This window comes from Monomorium pharaonis, chromosome 10 (genome assembly GCF_013373865.1).
Source record: "Monomorium pharaonis isolate MP-MQ-018 chromosome 10, ASM1337386v2, whole genome shotgun sequence".
NCBI lineage: Eukaryota > Metazoa > Arthropoda > Insecta > Hymenoptera > Formicidae > Monomorium > Monomorium pharaonis.
In genome coordinates, this window is record NC_050476.1 from 11,005,480 (window position 1) to 11,025,197 (window position 19,718).

The 19,718-nt window shown below is 38.8% G+C and overlaps 1 protein-coding gene across 1 annotated transcript; it reads right to left on the bottom strand.

Annotated features, from left to right (window-relative positions):
* Positions 1-5,922: 5,922 nt before the first annotated feature.
* Positions 5,923-8,675, bottom strand: LOC118647807. The gene is made up of 2 exons (XM_036293355.1): positions 6,852-8,675; positions 5,923-6,783 (listed from the first exon to the last, which is right to left on the bottom strand). The coding sequence occupies exons 1-2, from the start codon at positions 6,979-6,981 to the stop codon at positions 6,551-6,553; spliced, it is 363 nt and encodes a 120-aa protein (XP_036149248.1). The 5' UTR covers positions 6,982-8,675; the 3' UTR covers positions 5,923-6,550.
* Positions 8,676-19,718: the final 11,043 nt, after the last annotated feature.

Below are 19,718 nucleotides of genomic sequence, written 5' to 3' on the forward strand. Positions count from 1 at the left end.
ATATACACAAGTCACTCAAGGCTACAGTCATTGCTGCGTCCGGTAGTAACGGTAACGATAACGATATCAACAGCCCTGAATTTCTTATCATTGAAATTCGTCTACCTCTGGGCGAAGCTGTACTATTTGCGTCCATCTACAGAAGACCTAAAGGCCACCTTTTTCATGACTTTGTAGATAAGCTTACTGCCGTCTCTCATCGTTATAAAAATATTGTCATTGGCGGCGACTTAAACTGCAACCTGTTAATGAATAACTTTGAAGCCAACTACTTACGAGAACTTGCTTCTAGTTTGTCTCTACACATTGTGCCCTCAGAAGCCACGCACCACACCTCCATCTCCGACTCGTGGTTAGATGTTTTAATTATCGATGATCCCGACAAGATCTTCTCCTTCACCAAGTTCCCTTGTCCATTCATAGCCGGTCATGATCTCCTTCATCTTTCTCTTTCCTTCCATTCCGAACCAAATATTACGTGACCCATGGTGCGGCGCTCCTTCAGGGACATCAATGGCGACGAGTTTCTCAGTTTCATCCTTGAGAAGATGACTGAGGTTCAGTCCGAGTTTGACTTTCTGTCCGATGGAGTAGATGTTTCCCGTTTGTGTAAACTCCTGTCTGGTACTCTGCTTGAAGCATTGGATGTTTTTGCACCCGCTCGTGAGATTGTGATCAAGCGCCCCCCTATCAAATGGCTTTCAGTACAACTCAAAGCCCGTCTAAAATATCGTAATCTACTCTTTAAACAAGCCAAGCGGTCGGGCAGCCTCCTCGGGTTTGCTAGGTACAGACTTTTCAGGAACCAACTCAATGCCGATATCAAACAGGCAAAGGCTGAATTTCTTTTTACCTCTCTTAACAATATCACTGACCCGGCGAAGCTCTGGAAGGAGCTTGCTCGACTTGGTCTCACAAAATCTAATTTCGTGTCTCCTCTTCATTTATTCAAGTCCGACAAACTTAATTCCTACTATGCTTCGGTTTCCAGTGTCTTATCACGATTTTTCTTCAGCCATTACACTAATTTCTTACCCTACTAGTCAACCTCAGCTCTTTTTTTCCACTGTTTTGCCTAGCGCAGTATACAAACTTATTGCCTCTCGACCGCCTCATTCGTATGCTTCCGGTTTCGATGGTATCCCTCTTCCTATTATACAAATGGCCTGGTCTGGCATTGCTTTGTCGCTCACTACTTTGTTTAATCACTCACTAAATTCTTCGGTGTTCCCGTCCGATTGGAAGCGGGCTCTTGTTCGCCCGCTCTCTAAGATTCGTGCTCCTATATCTCCATCAGACACCAGACCCATTGCTAATCTACCGGAAATTTCTAAAATTCTGGAAAGGATAGTGATCAAGCAAATCACAAACTACATTGAAGAGTACAGTCTTCTAGATCATAGACAATCCGCCTATCATCTGGGTTACAACACCCAATCTGCTCTTCTACGAGTCTGTGATGATATCAGGTTGGCGATTGATAATAGACCATCCTTGTTTTATTCGACTTCAGCAAGGCATTTGACACCGTCCCCCATCTTCTTTTGCTTACCAAACTTAAAAGCCTTGGTTTCTCTGACACTGTTCTCACCTGGCTCTTCTCATATCTGACTGGCAGAACTCAGGCTGTTGTCGATGATTCTGGGATTCGTTCGGAATGGCTCCCTACATCTCTAGGCGTTCCGCAAGGTTCTGTTCTCGGCCCACTACTGTTCTCTCTCTTCGTCAACGACATAAGTAAGGTCCTGTCATTCTCCAACCATATGCTCTTCGCTGATGACCTCCAAATATATCTTTCCTGCTCACTTGCAGAAATAGTCCATGGTCTGGAACGGATCACTAGGGATGCAACTGCTATCTCCGAATACGCGAGAGCAAACGGGCTTAAGCTTAATCTAGCCAAATCCAAAGTGATAGTTTTTGCCAGCCAGGAGTACTCTAGAAGCATCGACTTAGACTTATTGCCACCGGTCACTGTCGACCAGACCAAACTACCTTTTGTCAGAGAGGTTCGTAACTTGGGTGTCACATTGACCTCAAACCTCTCTTGGAGAAAACACGTTGTGCACATCTCTCAGGCTGTACATTATGCTTTATACAAACTTAAATTTAATAAAAATGCTCTCTCTACCAAGCTCAGGATCAAACTTGTTAATAGCCTTATTCTTCCGCACATCGACTACTGTTGCCTAGTATATCATGGCTTAAGTTCCGAACTTAATACTAAACTGCAATGTTTAGTCAATTGTTGCATAAGATTTATTTTCAATCTTAGACGGGATGAGCATATTACGCCATACAGACGCAGTTTGGGATGGCTTTCGGTTAAGAGCAGAAGGTTTTACTTTCTTGGCTGTTTGACCTACCGTATTCTACATTTACCCTCCCCTTCGTATCTAAGTGAACTTTTCCCCTCTCCTGACCCCCCCGTCAGGAGATCTGATCGTTCCACGTCCTCCACCTTCCTCATCCCCTCTCATCGTACCATTATCTATAGAAACTCTTTTCGCCTTTCCGCTATTTATTTTTGGCACTCACTCCCAGACCATATCATCTCCGCGTCCTCTCTGGATTCCTTTAAAGTTCTCCTTCGCACGTTCTTGTATGAGTCTGAGCCTGTGATTACCGTCTGATAGTCGTACTATATCGCTTTTTACGCGAATTCTTGGTTTTAGTACTTAAGAATAGATGCATGCATATAACGTAGAATTAGGATTTAGTCTTATCTTATCTTTCAGCTATTCTGTTTGGCTTCAAAGTTTTTCAAAGTTTTTCACTCTATACGTTTTTCACTTCATCAGTCTTTCATCTTCCATGTTTCATCTCATCATCACCTGTTCTTTTACTTTACATTTCTACTTAGCCTCAACTACAAATTTTACACTTAGCGTTGTTAGTTCTTCTATCAACCCTGTGCTGATCTTTCATGTCTCTCGCCCTCCATGATGTCACTGTCCCCCTATTCTCACCTCATCTATCTCATTATCCACCATTTAAGCTTAGGTTCATGTATACTTTAGTGTTTATCTTTCTGCGAATCTTGTATATAAATCTAGCAACTTACGCTTCCTTTTATATTTGCTCTACTTTTACTTAAATACTGTTACTATTCTTAATAGCTCTGCTCCCTAGCTTATACTATGCTTGTGCTGATTCGCGCTTCAATTTATTCTCTTGTATTCTTAGCATCTTTATACCGTTGTTGTTCTCTATTATAATTATTATAACTCACGTCTGTACTTATTTTATCTTTTGCCCTTCAGCTCATGCTTGGGCATAATAAAGTGTATCATCATCTCTCTCTCTCTCTCTCCCCCATCCTTTCGAGGACGACCAGCCAACGGTGCGGGAAGGTGCGCGCTGCAAAGCGTACACTCTTGCCCGTCAATCGCCCCTGCGAAGTCGTAAGACTTTAGCGTAGACGCAGGGCCACCGGCGCGCTATATGCGTTCCGCCATTCTTGACAGCACCGGAGCGGACACCAAAGACGGTGCCGCTACCAAACCAGGCGCCTCCACCCAAATCTATGGTGAGATATACGTCTCTGGATCCTCTCGATCCACGCCTTCAGGCGATCCAGCGTCCTCCGAATAACAATATAGCAGTCGTCGCGCGAAGCATCGATCGAACGCGCCGCTCGACAAATCAAGTCAATAAATCTATTACACTAAATATCTGTTAAAATTATGAGAACTACAAAAGATATGGCATTCCCCGTCATAGGGCGGGAAGATCAATTAAATAAAACTATGTGTAATTCAAATTCATATAACCGTGCTGCACCTGCAACTCTCTCTCTGTTTCCGCTCGGCAGAGAGGAGCTTAAACTATTATAAAAATTCGGAGAAATAATATTTCGCGATCCTGACCCCGCCGGACGTAACAATAGAAACAATATTTCCGCGATTGCACATCATACAAATTAATGCTCAAGATAAGGAAAGGGGTGAAAAAAGAAATGCGCTAACATATATGTTGAACGAAAGATTGTAAAACATGTTTATATTTTTACAAATTATTTTACAAATTATATTTTATAAAAAATTTACCGTTTATTTTTGTAATAACATGACATCACATGTAATATTAAAATAATACGTATAATAATAATAAAATACTACATGACATGTACTACTTTTGCAATAAATATATCACATGCAATAAATATTGCAAAACTGAAAGAAAATGTTTATCCATACTTATATTTAATATTTAATTTAACGTATCTATATAAATAAAAATGTAAAATGTTTGTTACTCATCTAAGATCTCTGTAAGTTTTTCATCGTTGCTTTGAAATTTTGACACAACATTGCATTCGTAACCGGGAGTGTTCTTATAGGGTCTGATTTTGGAAATACCGTGTGTTTTAAAAACGATGGCCAAAATTTAATTTTTAACAATATTTTTTAAATGATATTTTTTTGTAATTTTGACACAACGTTGTATTGAATTTAGTTAGAAGTACGTGAATAAATGAATATTAGATTTATTAATGATCGTTTCATAAATGCAGGCCTTTAATTTGAGAATGATTCTTTTAGCGTGTATATGACAATTTAGAATCAATGGCAGGATTTGAAATTTTGACACAATGTTGCATTCGAAAACGGGAGTGTTTTTATGGGGTTTGATTTTGGATATACCGGATGTTTAAAAAATGATGGCCATAATTTAAATGTAAAAAATAGTTTTTCATTAATATTATTGAAATTTTGACCCATTGAGACGGGGAGAGACAAAAAGAAACCGAGAGACGGGGAGAGACGGATAGAGATCATGAGAGGCGGGGAGAGACCGGGAGAGACGGAGAGAAATGGGGAGAGACCGGAAGAGACGGGGAGAGACGGGGAGAGACCGGCAGAGACGAGTAGAGACGGGAAGAGACGGGGAGAGACGGGGAGGGACCGGGAATGACGGGGAGAGACCGGGAGAGACGGGTAGAGACCGGGAGAGACGGGGAGAGACTGGGAGAGACCGGGAGAGACGGGAAGAGACGGGGAGAGACGAGTAGAGACCGGGAGAGACCGGGAGAGACGGGGAAAGACGGGGAGAGACCAGGAGAGACGGGGAAAGATGGGAGAGACCGGGAGAGACGAAGAATGTTTCTATTGTGTTTAAATTAAGGTAATAAGAAAAATAAACATGGCTGTTATTTTATTGAAAAAAAGGGACTTATTTAAAACAGTCTTTTGAATAGATTTCTAAATTCATGGCAGCTTTTAGAAAAAAAAGTTAGAAGTACGTGAATAAATGAATATTAGATTTATTAAAGATAGATAAATGCTTATTCAAAAATAAAATTAAAAGAGCAACAGTAAAGCAAGGCTCTTGAAAGTTAAACAACGAAAGCAAACAAAATTTGAAAAAAACGTAACATAAGAATAGAGAGCCACAGCAACGCGTGGCAGGGCATAGCTAGTATAATATAAAATAACGTATATAATATAAAACCAAAATAGACATTATGCAAGGGACAAACTATTATATACGTGTAACGAATTTAACGTAAAGTAAAACATACAATTTATGAAAAAAAAAAAAAAAAAAAAAAAAAACAGCCAATGTATACGCATAAATAAAATTTCACCTTATTTTTATCCTTTAAGGAGAATTCACACCTTGGTAGAAAAACAGAAGCCAATCAGAATTCGCACTGATAGCAAACAGATTCTGCTTTCAGAAAGCAGAAACTGTTTACAAGCGTGAATTCTGATTGGTTTCTGCTTTTCTGCTAGTATGTGAATTCTCTTTTAAGTATGTGCAATATAAGTATAAAAATTCATATTTAACATTGGAAATTATATCCTATGAAATATATAAGAACTTTAACTTTCATTTTTTTATGTTTAAACAATTCAGTTTAACGTTATTCCTTTTGTAATGTTTCTTGGATCAAGTTTTTAATGTCCAATAAATCCATTTTTTTTTTATGTTGTGCGTCTTTTTTCTCTGCACGAAATTTTTTATATTCCAACTATGAAGACTAGAACCAGGAGACCGATCTTTGTGGTTTTGAGTGAGGCGAAAATCTGTTAGAAATGTAGTACCAAATGGTGGCGCTGACGATGCTGATACACCGGGATAAACCGGAATATATTCCAATTCTAGATACAATCGTCTAGTCTATGTTTATCGTAGTCAGCCGTGCTAGTGGTGCTAGACTGTACGCAGTTGTTGTATTGGTATAAGAAAACTGAGATAAGTACGATAAATGTAAAATTGCTAAGATTTTTATTATAAATTTGCATTTATTGTCAAATGCTTGTCGTTATACTCCATATTGTTTCCGGTAAATCATTGTCGCCAGCGTCACCATTTGGTACTACATTTCTAACAGATTTTCGCCTCACTTTTGGAGGCGAAATCAGACTTCGTTCGGTCTTCTGGTTCTAGTCTTCATAATTCCAACAATGCATTCTTTGATGAAATAGAGTGTTTTTTATCTGTAAGTCATCAAAACATAAACTAAAAAATTACTTTATTAATTTAATTTAAAATTCAGTTTTAATTAAATTAAGATTAAAATTAAAGTTTAAGAATGTTTTGGCTATACAATCCCTGACTTATTATTGTGATCTTTTATTTGCTTATAAGTTCGTTTTAATGTCTGAAACTTTGTGCAATTTTCTTGCAGAGATATTGCAACCTTTTTGGCCATTTCTTTTCCTATTCGCTTCCTACATGAATGTTGCTTCATTTTTCCCGAAGTAAACATTTCTTCATGTTCTTTATATAAGCATATTAACAGTAAAGTTTCTTTTTTGTTCCATATATAAACATCTGCAATACATACAAATACATAAGCAAAACAATGTGTAATATGTGTAATATGTGTGTATAATAAATACCTTTGTTATTAGAATTTGTATCTTTGTTAGTGTTTGATACAGGATACTTGTTATATCTAATACAGGACTTGTTATTTTTATTGTACTTGTACTTGGTGTATCTGTTGACAAGATTAGATATTTGATACATAATGTAAAAGATTTATTTCATATAAAATACACTGTAACATAAAAGTTATGTTATATAATATAGACAATGTCATACGTACCAGAATTAGATATATTTTCTTTTGCATATTTTAATAAAGCTGAGGCAAATTTCATATCTGTGAAACATATATGAAAAATAAGAAATATACTACCTTTTTATACATTACAGAATATATTGAAACGTGTACACAAAAAATGTTATGAATTACAATATGGGTAATCTTTTTTATTATTTAAAGAATTTATCAGCTATAAAACAAATACGCTACAAAAATGAGGTTATAACACACTATTTTAATGAATAATTAATTTTATAGTATGTTAGATATATAATTTTATAATGTAAATTTTACTTACCATTTTCCGCTTTATGAACATCTGCATTTAAATACAATGTACATGTTTTATTTGTTTCGGCATCTAATAAATCTATTTTTTGCGCGTTCCCGACGTTTCGGCATCTAATAAATCTATTTTTTGCGCGTTTGCCTTACCTCGAAAGCTGCAGTAGCCGCAGTGGCAATATGGCTACCATTCATGACGTCACCGATGGAACTAGATGCTCTTACAATGTACTGTAAGGTAATAACGGAACAACTTTTCAGCGACTGCCAGTATTGGCAATAATATCGGAACACAGCCCAAAGCATCTACCCGTGTCTACTATTAGCACTATCACGCGCGTAATTTAAAATGTCAAATTGTAGTAAGCTGATTACAACCGTATCTATCGCAATTGCGCAACGCATCTTTCGAAAGACGCACAAGAATCCGCCGCGCTCACGGAAGTCCCGAGCAACTTCCGTGAGATTTCAACATCGCGCTCGGAAGCAGTTCCGTATCGGCCTAGAAATAGGCCCTAGGCTGCACAATTAAACCGCAGGCCCTACGCTGCACAATTAAACCGCAAGGCTACCGCATTCCGATGTCGAAACGCTTAGCCTCGCGGAAGCTGCCGACGCCCGGTCACTGGCCCCCGAAATTGCGCCACAAACCATCATATATAAGCGCGAGGACGCCGTGACCGAGCGGAGAGAAACGTAACAACGTCCGAGCAACGTCGCGTGCTATAAGCCTTATCGCGAGTGATACCCGACACCATCACAGCTGACTGTAAGCGCACGAGAAAGAAATAAAGACAACGAAAAAACAAGTAAGAAGTGTTTTCTTTCTCTCATACACCGAGCCGAATCTTCACCCTTTGGGTCCTAACCCTTAAGGCAGGACGAATCCCAACTACTTACAGGAAAGAATTCCCGAAACGAGCAAACGCTTACAACAAAATGTTAATTAATTAAGAAATATGGTATTCAAAATTTACTTATTTGCTTTATTAATTTATCGGCTTTTATTTTTCACAAATTAAATATAATATATTGTTACGCGTGCTGCCCGGTATACTCTCCGTCCGTGAATCAGCTGTCGAATCGGCGATGTCGATCGGCGGCGGCGGTCAGCTGTCTGGAGCCGGGTAACGGGAATAAACAAATTGACGGGAATAAACAAAGAGTCGTTAAGAGGCATCGAGCCAGATAAGTCGTTAATTGTAAATGCTAAGAATAAAGCTGTTCGTTAAGAGTACGGAAGAGTGTCTTTTCATTTCCGCGAGAGCGCGCGTAACAATATATATATGTAATAATTATTTTATCGTTAGCACGGACATACATACATTACACACACACACACACACACACACACACACACACACACACACACACACACACACACACACACACACACTCTCTCTCTCTCTCTCTCTCTCTCTCTCTCTCTCTCTCTCTCACACACACACACACACACACACACACACACACACACACACACACACACGCACTGCGACGTTGCTTTCCCCCGGGAACCGCCAGGTCCGAGGGAGCTACACCCAATTAAACGGTAGTCTTTATAGACGGTAACTTGCATACGGTATCCCCCAATATATCGATCGAGATTGCTCTCGATGCGATAGCGGTAACTTGTATATGGTATCCCCCAATATCGATCGAGATTGCTCTCGACACGATAGCGGTAACTTGCAGAAACGGTATCTTCCCGATACTCTAAATTTTTGGGCGCCAGGCGCGACTTCTCGCGCCACACAATAATTCGCGATAATGCGGTAACCGAACAGAAAGCGTTACTAATGCCGGTAACCCTTTTACTCTAGACGGTAGAGAAGCGTGATTCTTAAGTAGGTAGGACGTGTGGAGATGTCGGATCGAGGCAGGTCGTAAAAAGATTCGGTACTCAACTTTTAAAACAATTAAAGAATCATATTATATTTCTGAAGTGATAAGTGAATGTGGTAACAATTGATGACAAAAATAATGAGCTTTACTCAAAGTGTTTACACACAATTAATCCACTGATATAATTTTGATAGAGACGGAAACACAAATTTGAGATAATGAAAATGCGGAAACTAGAAACTTTATAATACGAAGCGGGAGGCCGACGAGGCTCTCCGCTCGAACAGCAACAAAAGTAATACGTGCGGGAACAGTTCGCGGTAACAATTGATTCTACTATAACTATGACTGTCGGCACCGGCGTAGTCCGAGAGGGACGTACTCACTTTATCAAATATTCGGGGCCGGTTGGTCCAAGCCCTCGTGCGGCCACAAAACTCTATTTTCTGCTTCGAGTTACTTTACACCAAAACAATAGCACTAACGGTAGCGGATGTCGGATGACCGATATCACAATTAGAAACGGTATCCGATATCCGGTCCCGCACGAGGGTTGACCGCCTTATCCGAACCTTACGTATATCGGTGGCTGCCGAGTGATGGCTTTACAAAGAACGGTATCCTGGTCCCTGAAGTCGGTAGCTAACTGCTCGAGGCGGTAACTTTGGGGCTCGTCCTCGTCGAACGTACGCTGACACGGCTTGCCGAACAGTGAAGAGCCCCGGTCCCGCGCCGGCCGGCTCGAGCCGCCGCGCATGCGCGTACTTCGATTTTCGGTCGATCCGCACGCCTCGATTCACTGCTGCGCCGCATCACCCTCGAAATGCCTCGTGGTCCGCGCGTGACGACTTCCGCCGATGAGATCGTTCTGGCTCTGCCGTTTTCGGCTGGTCCGGCTGGCCAGGCCGTGACCGAACCGATCTGGGTGGCGGGCGTTTGACATTGTGACGGTCGCTCCGCCGGTCTACAGCCCGGTGGCGTGATTCCTCCCAAGAATCGTTTTGTCGCCATGCGGTATCCTTGCGGCTCAGGGCGGTAACAAACAGCGGGGCCCGACGCACGGCTCGGCGGGAAAACTCCTGGCAAGGCACCTCGCTCACTGTCGATTGCTCGCGATACTATTTCCTCGACGGCTGCTCCTCCTTCGTTCTTGGTGCAATCAAAAATGAGTCTTCACTCGGCGCCTTAACCCTAAATAATCTAATAACGGTAACACGGAAGCTAAAAAAAAAGAAAAAAAGTAAAACAAAGTCGCATCCCCCTCGGCTCGGCAAGAAGGAACCCCAGACCGACCCCCTCGGTCGGACTTGCGCCCTTGTGACGAGCGCGGCCGGACGCGCCACGTCACAACACATACATACCTACCTATCTACACACACACACACACACACACACACACACACACACACACACACACACACACACACACACACACACACACGCACGCACACACGCACGCACGCACGCACGCACCCACGCACGCACGCACGCACGCACGCACGCACGCACGCACGCACGCACGCACGCCCGCACGCACGCACCCACGCACGCACGCACGCACGCACGCACGCACGCACGCACGCACGCACGCACGCACGCACGCACGCGCGCGCGCGCGCGCGCGCGCACACACACACACACACACACACACACACACACACACACACACACACACACACACACACACACACATATATATATATATACATATATATTGTTGCGAATGCGATCTCGCGCACGTTGTGAGCGCGAGCTTTAGTCTGCGCTCCGGAAAAATCAATAGTATCGATCGCTTCGGTCAGCTGAGTTTAGCGTACACAGCGTCGCCAGGGAGTTGAAAAACAAATGAAATGTTGTTGTTCTAGAGACGTCATCTCGTGCAGACGTATTCTAAATATTTGTAAACGTGTTCGGTGTTTCTAATAAAGTTCCTTGTTCGCCAAAAGCGTGTACTTATTTCACCGCGCCCGCGTGTGGAAGTGAGAGTGTCGCGGAATTGTTCAATTATGCAACAATATATATATATTGTATAGTATTTTTGTATGTTTTCTTATACCACATCATAATACTATTACATATTTAATTACAAAAACACTGTTTCATATTCCTGCAAACTTAAATAGAAACAAAGATGTTGAAAAAAAGATTAACTTTCACCAATATTCCAGCTTCTCACATAATAACATCACAGAATAATTAGTAAATGCACTCCTCAAAAAATGCCTGGACAGATCTTATTGTGCACAACATTTGTTTCTGACTATATCCAATAAAATACAATGCAATAGTAACGTATATGCAAAGATAATTTATAAGTTTAATATTTTTAACTTATTTACTAGTTTTTATTATTTTGGTATTAATTTTATCATTTTGTATTTTTAAAAAATTAAAAAAAAAATTAGGAGAAAAAAGTAACTACATTATTAATTATGGTAGGACATTTTTTTCTATTGTAATCTTGAATTTAAATGGATTGTGGATGTGAAGGTTAAAGAACGTACAGTGTTTCTACTGGTTATATTGACACGTTTGCATTTTTTCAATTTAAAGCGTCAGATTGTCACCAAAACTTGTATATTCTATACAAACAGTAGACAAAACATTTAGTATACAATTCCTATTTTTAAAGTATTGCATCATCTTTTGACATGGCGTAATTCCCAACTTTTGACATCAACAGAAACGTGGCAGCAACAATAAAGAAAAAAAAGCAGAATAAATAAACTTCTCCAGGATCCTAAAAAAATAAATCTTTTTTTATTTTTTAAATAATACAAAAATTATTTTAGATTAAGAAATATTAAGTTAAACATTAAACTGATATAAATTAATGCAATCATTAAAAATACCATTTCTTGAGAAAAGTGTTTCTTAATACTTAATAAAATTTTAGTATCAATTGTTAAATATATATTTTTATTTCTATTATATATAACTGTGTGCCAATGTAGTTTGTTGAACTTGAAATGTAATCGTAAACTGTTGAGAAGCTAGAAATAGTTTAAACTAATTTTATTATTAGATTTAATAACAATGCTATGCATATCTGAAAAAATTGTACAGAATTTATTACTAAAAATATTATCTCAGCAAGGTTCCGAAACTGGAACTCTCTTTAATAAGAGAATCGTATGATGTATTACCAATTCAATAAAACTCTTTAAGTCTTCAAGTCAAATATTATGTTAGAAAGATAAGATGCGCTTCTTAAACGTTCGTGAAAAAAATCAAGATTAACAATTTCTGAGTTGAGACACAAGTCGACTTCAATCGATTCTATTTTTCGATAAAAGTTGAGCATGCTACTGCAATTGCTTTCCACTTAGTGTCAGTACATTGAAATTATTGACTTCAATTGACACAAATGTTGACACAAGTTATGTAAACAGAACAACCATTATAAGAATAGACCTCAGCACAGTAGCATACTCAAGTAGCATGCTGATTCAAATCACAATAAGTAATTTTTTTAAATTCTTTTAAATATAATTTTTGTAACTTATAATTATTACACAAAATAAATTGTTATGAGTGACACACTCATAATGATAAATAAGGTGTCAGTAGCACGATGACGTAAGTCGGTCAGCAGTCAGCATCGAGCGCATCGCGCGAGGTTTCCCCTTCTTTCGATCCAACTACCGAATTATCGGATATATAAACCGGCGAAAGAAGGTGAGGAACGGGTCAATCCGAAGTAGACAAACTAAGACTACACACGACACTCTGCTTTGCGGAGTCGTGTATCGCCGAAATAACTTATTGTAAATACACGACCACGACACTCTGCTTTGCGGGGTCGTGGACAACGAGCTCATAGACGCGACACTCTGCCTTGCGGGGTCGCGATCTATTCACTGTAACTGAATACAAGAATAAAAGTGTTCAATACAACTAACAGTGTAAAGTGACCAAATACCTTCCTCGCGAGATCTCTGGCAGCGATCCCAAATCGTACTCACAACGAGGGGTACAACAAAATGCCCATTATATGTTATTTTCTTTACTGTTGTAACGACCTGTTTTTCCCTGCGGTCGTGCGTGAGGACGGAGTCAGGGAAATAGGTCAGAGACACCTCTAAAGTTCTTGTTATTCTTTTAATCGTACCGTTTTATTTAGGTATTTAAGATATAATACAAAAAGATAATAATTAAGTATAATGTCCGCGGCGCGATTTTGTCGCAGATGTCGAAGCGTGGCTATCTGCTGTCAGAGAGCGCGGTCTTTTGCGATCGGAGAAGTCTGTGCCTCGATCGGCGTAATGTGTGCGGGGTCTACGGTGCGTCTCGCGATCGTCGATGGTCTCATGCGTATGTGTTGGTGGGGGAACGCGCGCGTTCGGTATTTTGGGGAGTATCGCTTTCCTAGCGGCGGCTAGCCGGGAATGTCCGGCCGGGGCAGGATGCTTCCTTACCTCGGTAGCCTTGTGCCGGGAATCGACGGGAAAGTAAGATTTCGGCGGGCCGGTAATGTCCGGCGGAGGCGGGATAGCCCTAGCCCCACGCTAAGCCGTGCAGGAAAGGAATTCGGTGACTTAGATTTTGTGAGATCGCCGGTAATATCCGGCCGGGGCCACTATTCGTAGACCTTTCGTATCTCAAAATCTGGTCGGAGGAGGCGAGCTCGGCTCGCCGGAGAAGATCTGATTTCTCCTCCGTTTCTGCCGCTTTTTTATACCCCGGTGGAGGCCCCCTGTTTTGTCGTGGGGGGTGTCGTGCCGGGGAAGATCGTCTCGTTATTCGTGGGTGCGAATTTGAACATTTTTAACGGCCTGGTATTGTTTCTATCACGGCGGTCGTTAGCCTGCTCTGCTTCGCGCGATTCGTCATCGACGCAGGGCGCCTGCGCGAGCTGTCAGCCGATGCGCGGTCGGTGTGCTGTCGTTCGTAGGAGTGAACGACCGCGGTAGTGGGGAGTTTTAGTCGGGCGCGGGGCGCCCTGGTCGTCTCTCGGACGACGATTTCGGCGGTTAGACGGCCGAACGCGATTGCTACGGAGCTATCGTTACACTGTATATTATAAAAACTTATTTCTCTTAGTCTAGAAAATCTGTTTGTAGAATAATTTTATGATAGAAATAAATATAAATTACTGCTTCTACGGAATTTCATCACATCTATTTGTTTTTGTATTTTAGTTTACATTGAATCTCTTCTTTCAAACATAGAAATAAATAAATGTAAATAAAAAAAAGAAGATACAAAAATAAGTAGATAAATTCCTCCGTTATGGAAGCAGTAATTTACATCTATTTATTTCTACCATACAACTATTCTATAAGCAGATTTTCTAAACAAAGGAAAAAAGAAAATAAATTTTAAATTAGTGCCGTTTAGTACTGTCTGGGAGTACAAGACTAGTAAGAAATAGCCAAAATGTATGATCAAAACACGTAATTTTTATTGTTTTTTATTGTTTTTTATTTGTTTTATTTATTTATTTTATTTATTTTTTATTGATTTTTATTTATACATTTTTTTAAATTTGTGTGTGTGTGTGTGTGTGTGTGTGTGTGTGCGCGCGTGTGTGTGTGCGTGCGTGCGTGCGTGCGTGCGTGCGTGTGTGTGCGTGCGCGCGCGCGCGCGTGTATGACATGTACGAAATTGGCGCCCATTAATTATATAACGTCATGCTGCTGCGCCACTATTCCTGCGCAACTTTGCAATCTTGCTAGCAATATTTTTGCTTGTCATAATGCGAGAAACTTTATTTTGTACTAAGAATCATATTCTTTCTGTCAGTAGTATTAATGTAAAATAAATGATTTTGTCACCTTTGTTATTCTAAAATAATTTTTTTTTAATTTTTATAATAATTTAATAGCCAAATACATGCTCGAGATAAACCAAAATATGTAGAAGCACTAAAAAACAAATGCTTTTTTTCGTTCATAAAATGATTATTTATTTCTTTATATTGAATAAATATTTATGGCTAATAGTTTTATTTTTTAACATAAAGACGTAACATAAAAATACTCTCTCCAACGTGAAATTAACTGTTAAAAATAATAGTCTAAAGATAATTGTGATTTTTATTAGTAAATCCTTGTTAATAAATTAAAATTATGTCGAAACAGTAATAATCACATGAATTAAAATGGTATTAAGGGGATAATGAAATTTTTGAACTATATCACGACATAATTGTAATTTATTAAAAATAATCATAATACTCATTAAATAATTACTTTTTAAGAGTAAAAAACGAAGAAAAAATATTTTAAAAGTGTTTTATTTATTCTTGTAAACAAGTTGATATTTAACATACTATGCCTTTATGCTAAAAAATAAAACTTGCCATAAATTATTCAATATAATTATTCATAAAGAAATTCATAAAGAAATTTTATTTAGTAAATCCTTGTTTTTGAGTGCTCCTATATATTTTCTTTCATTTTGAGCATTTATTTGGCTATTAAATTATTATGAAAATTATAAAAAATTAATAATTTTAAAGTAACAAGAGTGACAAAATCATTAATTTTATATTAATGCTTCTGATAGAAGAAATATGATTCTTAGTACAAAATAAAGTTATCATGACGTATCATGACGTGCAAAAATATTGCCAGCAGCAATACAAAGTTGCACAGTCATAGCGGTATAGCGGGATGGCGGAGCGCTGATGCATACTATCAAGTGCGCGACTCACTAACGTGTCAACTTCGTTGAAAATCGGCGCTGATTGGATTAGTTTTAATCAATAATTACCGCTTTATTAGGCATTATAGAAAAAAATAGTTCAGGAATTTTTGGCTCAAATTTTTATAAGAAATAACGCTATATTTTAGATTAAAAATTTTCACGGTCATTAACATTGCTTCCAATAGAAAGGGTTTCACATACATGTCGCATCCTGATACAGCGTTGCGCCGACGTTTTATTAACGTTGCAATTTACATCATCAGGGCTAGGAGCTCCGATACTGAGTTTTTTTGGATTGTGATCGTCTTTATATACTCCTTATTCTGATGGTAGGAATGGGGACGGGGCGGTTCGTCCAATAGCACAGTTTATTAACCTACCATTGGTCAACGTTGACTAATCTTACAATATTTTAACTGTTGGCCAGGTAATATATACTGCTTGAAAATGTTTTAATCAATTAATCAATTTTAAAAAACCGGAAGGTAGTGTGCCAAATCGAGTTTATCTGATAACCTTTATCACGGTTAAGGTTATCGGGATGTTTCAAAATTTCTAGAATTTCATGATGTTTCTTGGCGAAATAACCCCGAAAAGGAGCTAGCATTGTAGCTTTTTCATATTTCACGAAGTATCCAGTTTCCATCCAGTGTTCAGCTAAGACTAATTGAGAAAATGGCCGTATTTGGTACATCGTTAATGTTCTTTGATTCATGTACTGATCTTTCTCCCAGTTTCACCTGTGTACACTTTTCCGCAAGAGCAGGAAATTTTTTGTACACCTGATAATTCTAAGCATGGTCTCTGGTCCATCAGATTAGGAAATAACTGAAAAATTTTCCTTTGTGCTATATGCACTTCAAGGTTGCAGGATTAGCAATTAAACAAGCCGCAATTCATAATTCCAAAAGGGTTTGTAAATTGAAAGTAAATTTAATTCATAATTCTAAAAAGGCTTATGAATTAAAAATGAGTTGAATTCACGATTCTAAATGGGCTTGTAAATTAAATTTCAAACAGGTTCAGCTAATATAACAATGTTGATGATTCAAAGGTATTTACCAAAGGGTTATCGAAAAAAATTGTAGGATGCACGTTGATGCTAAAGTATATAAACATTTGAGTACATAAACACTCGTGTAAATACACACGGTTGGTCTCGCGCTGCGCTTTCACTTGGGGCGAGCCACTACCGTGTCTCTTGATTAACTACTGTAAATATATGTATCTCATAAGATAAAAGGATAAACTTCCAAAAAGCCCATACCACCGATTTTTTTTATACTCTAGATTCTTACGTATTTCGACGTACTGATTACGAATATGATAGTGAAAATTGGCGCAAATTTGATTTTCATGGCGAAAACCTTGAAAAAACCATAAAAATCATGGTTTTTTCTATTTATTTCCCTAAATAATGAGAATTTTGAACAATACTTTAGATAAAAGTTATAGATCTCATCGAAATACACATTTTATGTTCTATTGATTTTTGCCGTAAAAATAATAGTTTTTGAGAAAAACTAGCAGCGCCCCGAGGCAGGGGGAGAGTGTGAGTGGACCTCGCTATGCGTGGAAAAGAGAAAGAGGTCGACTACTCCCAGTTTATTTTTATACTCTCACTCGCAGGTGGCAGAATTTACTAGGTGGAAGTAGTCGGCCCCCCCCTCCGCGGGGGCTACGCCCCCGCTCCGGGTAGGGGCCTCAGATGGCTGAAAGTGGGGGTTAGCCGGAGTAGGGAGCTCCGCGTGGAAAGTCACAAACCATTACTGTATGCGGACCCCGTCCCCTCCCCACTATCAAGACCATTTTGGTGCTAGTGATGGTCAAAAACTTATACCACACCTAAAAATAGGTGGATCATGCTTCGCATGGAAAATTCCAATGGTACAGAAAACACATGAGCAAAGCTCACTTCCTTCCAGTATTAACTAATAAAATTAACTAATAAAACTCAAATTGTGTTACATGAGTTATATAAAGTTTTGAACATTTAACGTCGTTTTTCTCAAAAACTATTGTTTTTACAGCGAAAATCAATAGAACATAAAATGTGTATTTCGATGAGATCTATAACTTTTATCTGAAGTATTTTTCAAAATTTTCATTATTTACGGAGATAAATGGAAAAAACCATTTTTATGGTTTTTTCATGGTTTCCGCCATGAAAATCAAATTTGCGCCAATTTTCACTATTATATTCGTAATCAGCACGTCGAAATACGTAAGAATCCAGAGTATAAAAAAAATCGGAGGTATGGGCTTTTCGGAAGTACACCCAGATAAAATATTATGTCTACGATCTATGAAATAAATCAAACCAGTTTTACTTAGGCCCGAACTTCGGTGATCTAAGATATCTGAATATATATTCAAATGCACATGATCTGAAAACTACGGTGCGCATGACCTAGATTCCGTCAATGATGACGTGAGACACTTTGACACCTAATTTGAGTCGATTTTACACCCAGAAAATTATTATGTGCAAAATTTAGAACCCATTATATGGAGCACATAAACGTCTTCCCTGAATCGTTTTACTGCCCATGTTACATTGCAATTAAATTTGATTAAATTTTAGAAACCAACTATGAATTCGTTACTCGCACGGGACTTAAATCTATCATCTGTGAATTAATTTATTGTTTTTCAATCCTCTGGACTTGTTTAAAATTAAATTCACAAGCCCTTTCGGAATCGTGAATTAAACTCACTTTTAATTCAAAAGCCCTTTCAGAATTATAAATTAAACTCACTTTTAATTCATAAGCCGTTTCGAAATTTGAATTATTTGTGAATTATGTCTGAAAAGGAATTAATCTTTTGCTACCCTGATTCATTTTTAGTTAAAACTTGATTGAGATGTTCTAATTCCCCATTCAAGAAAATTGGTTCAGAGGTTGTGAGAGCTTTATATGTACATCAGTGAACTAATGATTGAATTCTTTTGCGAGGGATGGTGGGAAGTGGTATGAAGATATTAATCTGTGTGTTGGTTTTCGATAGACCTGATGGCTTAAGGTACCATCTCCGTTTCTTCTAACACATTTAGAAAAGAGATTTGGTTGTTTTGTTCTATTTCTATTGTGAACTGAATGTTAGGATGGTAAGAGTTGAGAAAAGCAAGATATTGAGAGAGAGTATCTCTGCCATGGCTCCAAATCACAAAAGTGTCATCGACATATCGGAACCATGTAAAGGGTTTGAGAGGTGCTTTTTTTAGAATTTAATTTTCGGAATGTTCCATAAACATACTTGCGATGATGAGTCAAAGAATTCTCCTTAGAATTATAAATATATTGACGTTAAACAGTATTCTATTAATGGGAGAAGTTAATAGAAGTTCTGATGGATTTCCTGATAATGTTTAAAGTGTCCTGGACTGGAACATTTGTAAACAATAAGACTATATCAAAACTTACAAGAATATCATTAATTTTTGTCTTGATTTTAGTAATTTTGTGCAGAAAATCTATTGAATTCTTGATATTGGAATCAGTAAATTCAGTTAAGTTCTTGAAGAGGTGAAATAGCGAACTAAATTGTAGATGGCGTAATTATTCACTTATATGGAGCCACTCCCGATTTCAATGTCCTTCACATTTGTTATCAGGGACATGTCTCTGAGTAACTTTTCCTTATAACTTAATCGTCGGTCATTGTTCGTTAATGAGTTATTAACAAAAGAAGTTTGAAAAATATCCATGTAAAATAAAACACACGCGCGCGCGTGCGCGCGCACACACACACACACACACACACACACACACACACACACACACACACACACACACACACACGCGCACGCGCACACACACACACATGCACACACACACACGCACGCACGCACGCACGCACGCACGCACAGGGAGGTGCA

Excerpts from the sequence above, each read along its gene's own strand:
- LOC118647807 (XM_036293355.1), bottom strand. The coding sequence starts at position 6,981 with ATGTATCAAATATCTAATCTTGTCAACAGATACACCAAGTACAAGTAC. Across the intron at positions 6,784-6,851 it reads TACAAATTCTAATAACAAAG|ATGTTTATATATGGAACAAA; the intron begins GTATTTATTATA and ends TATGTATTGCAG.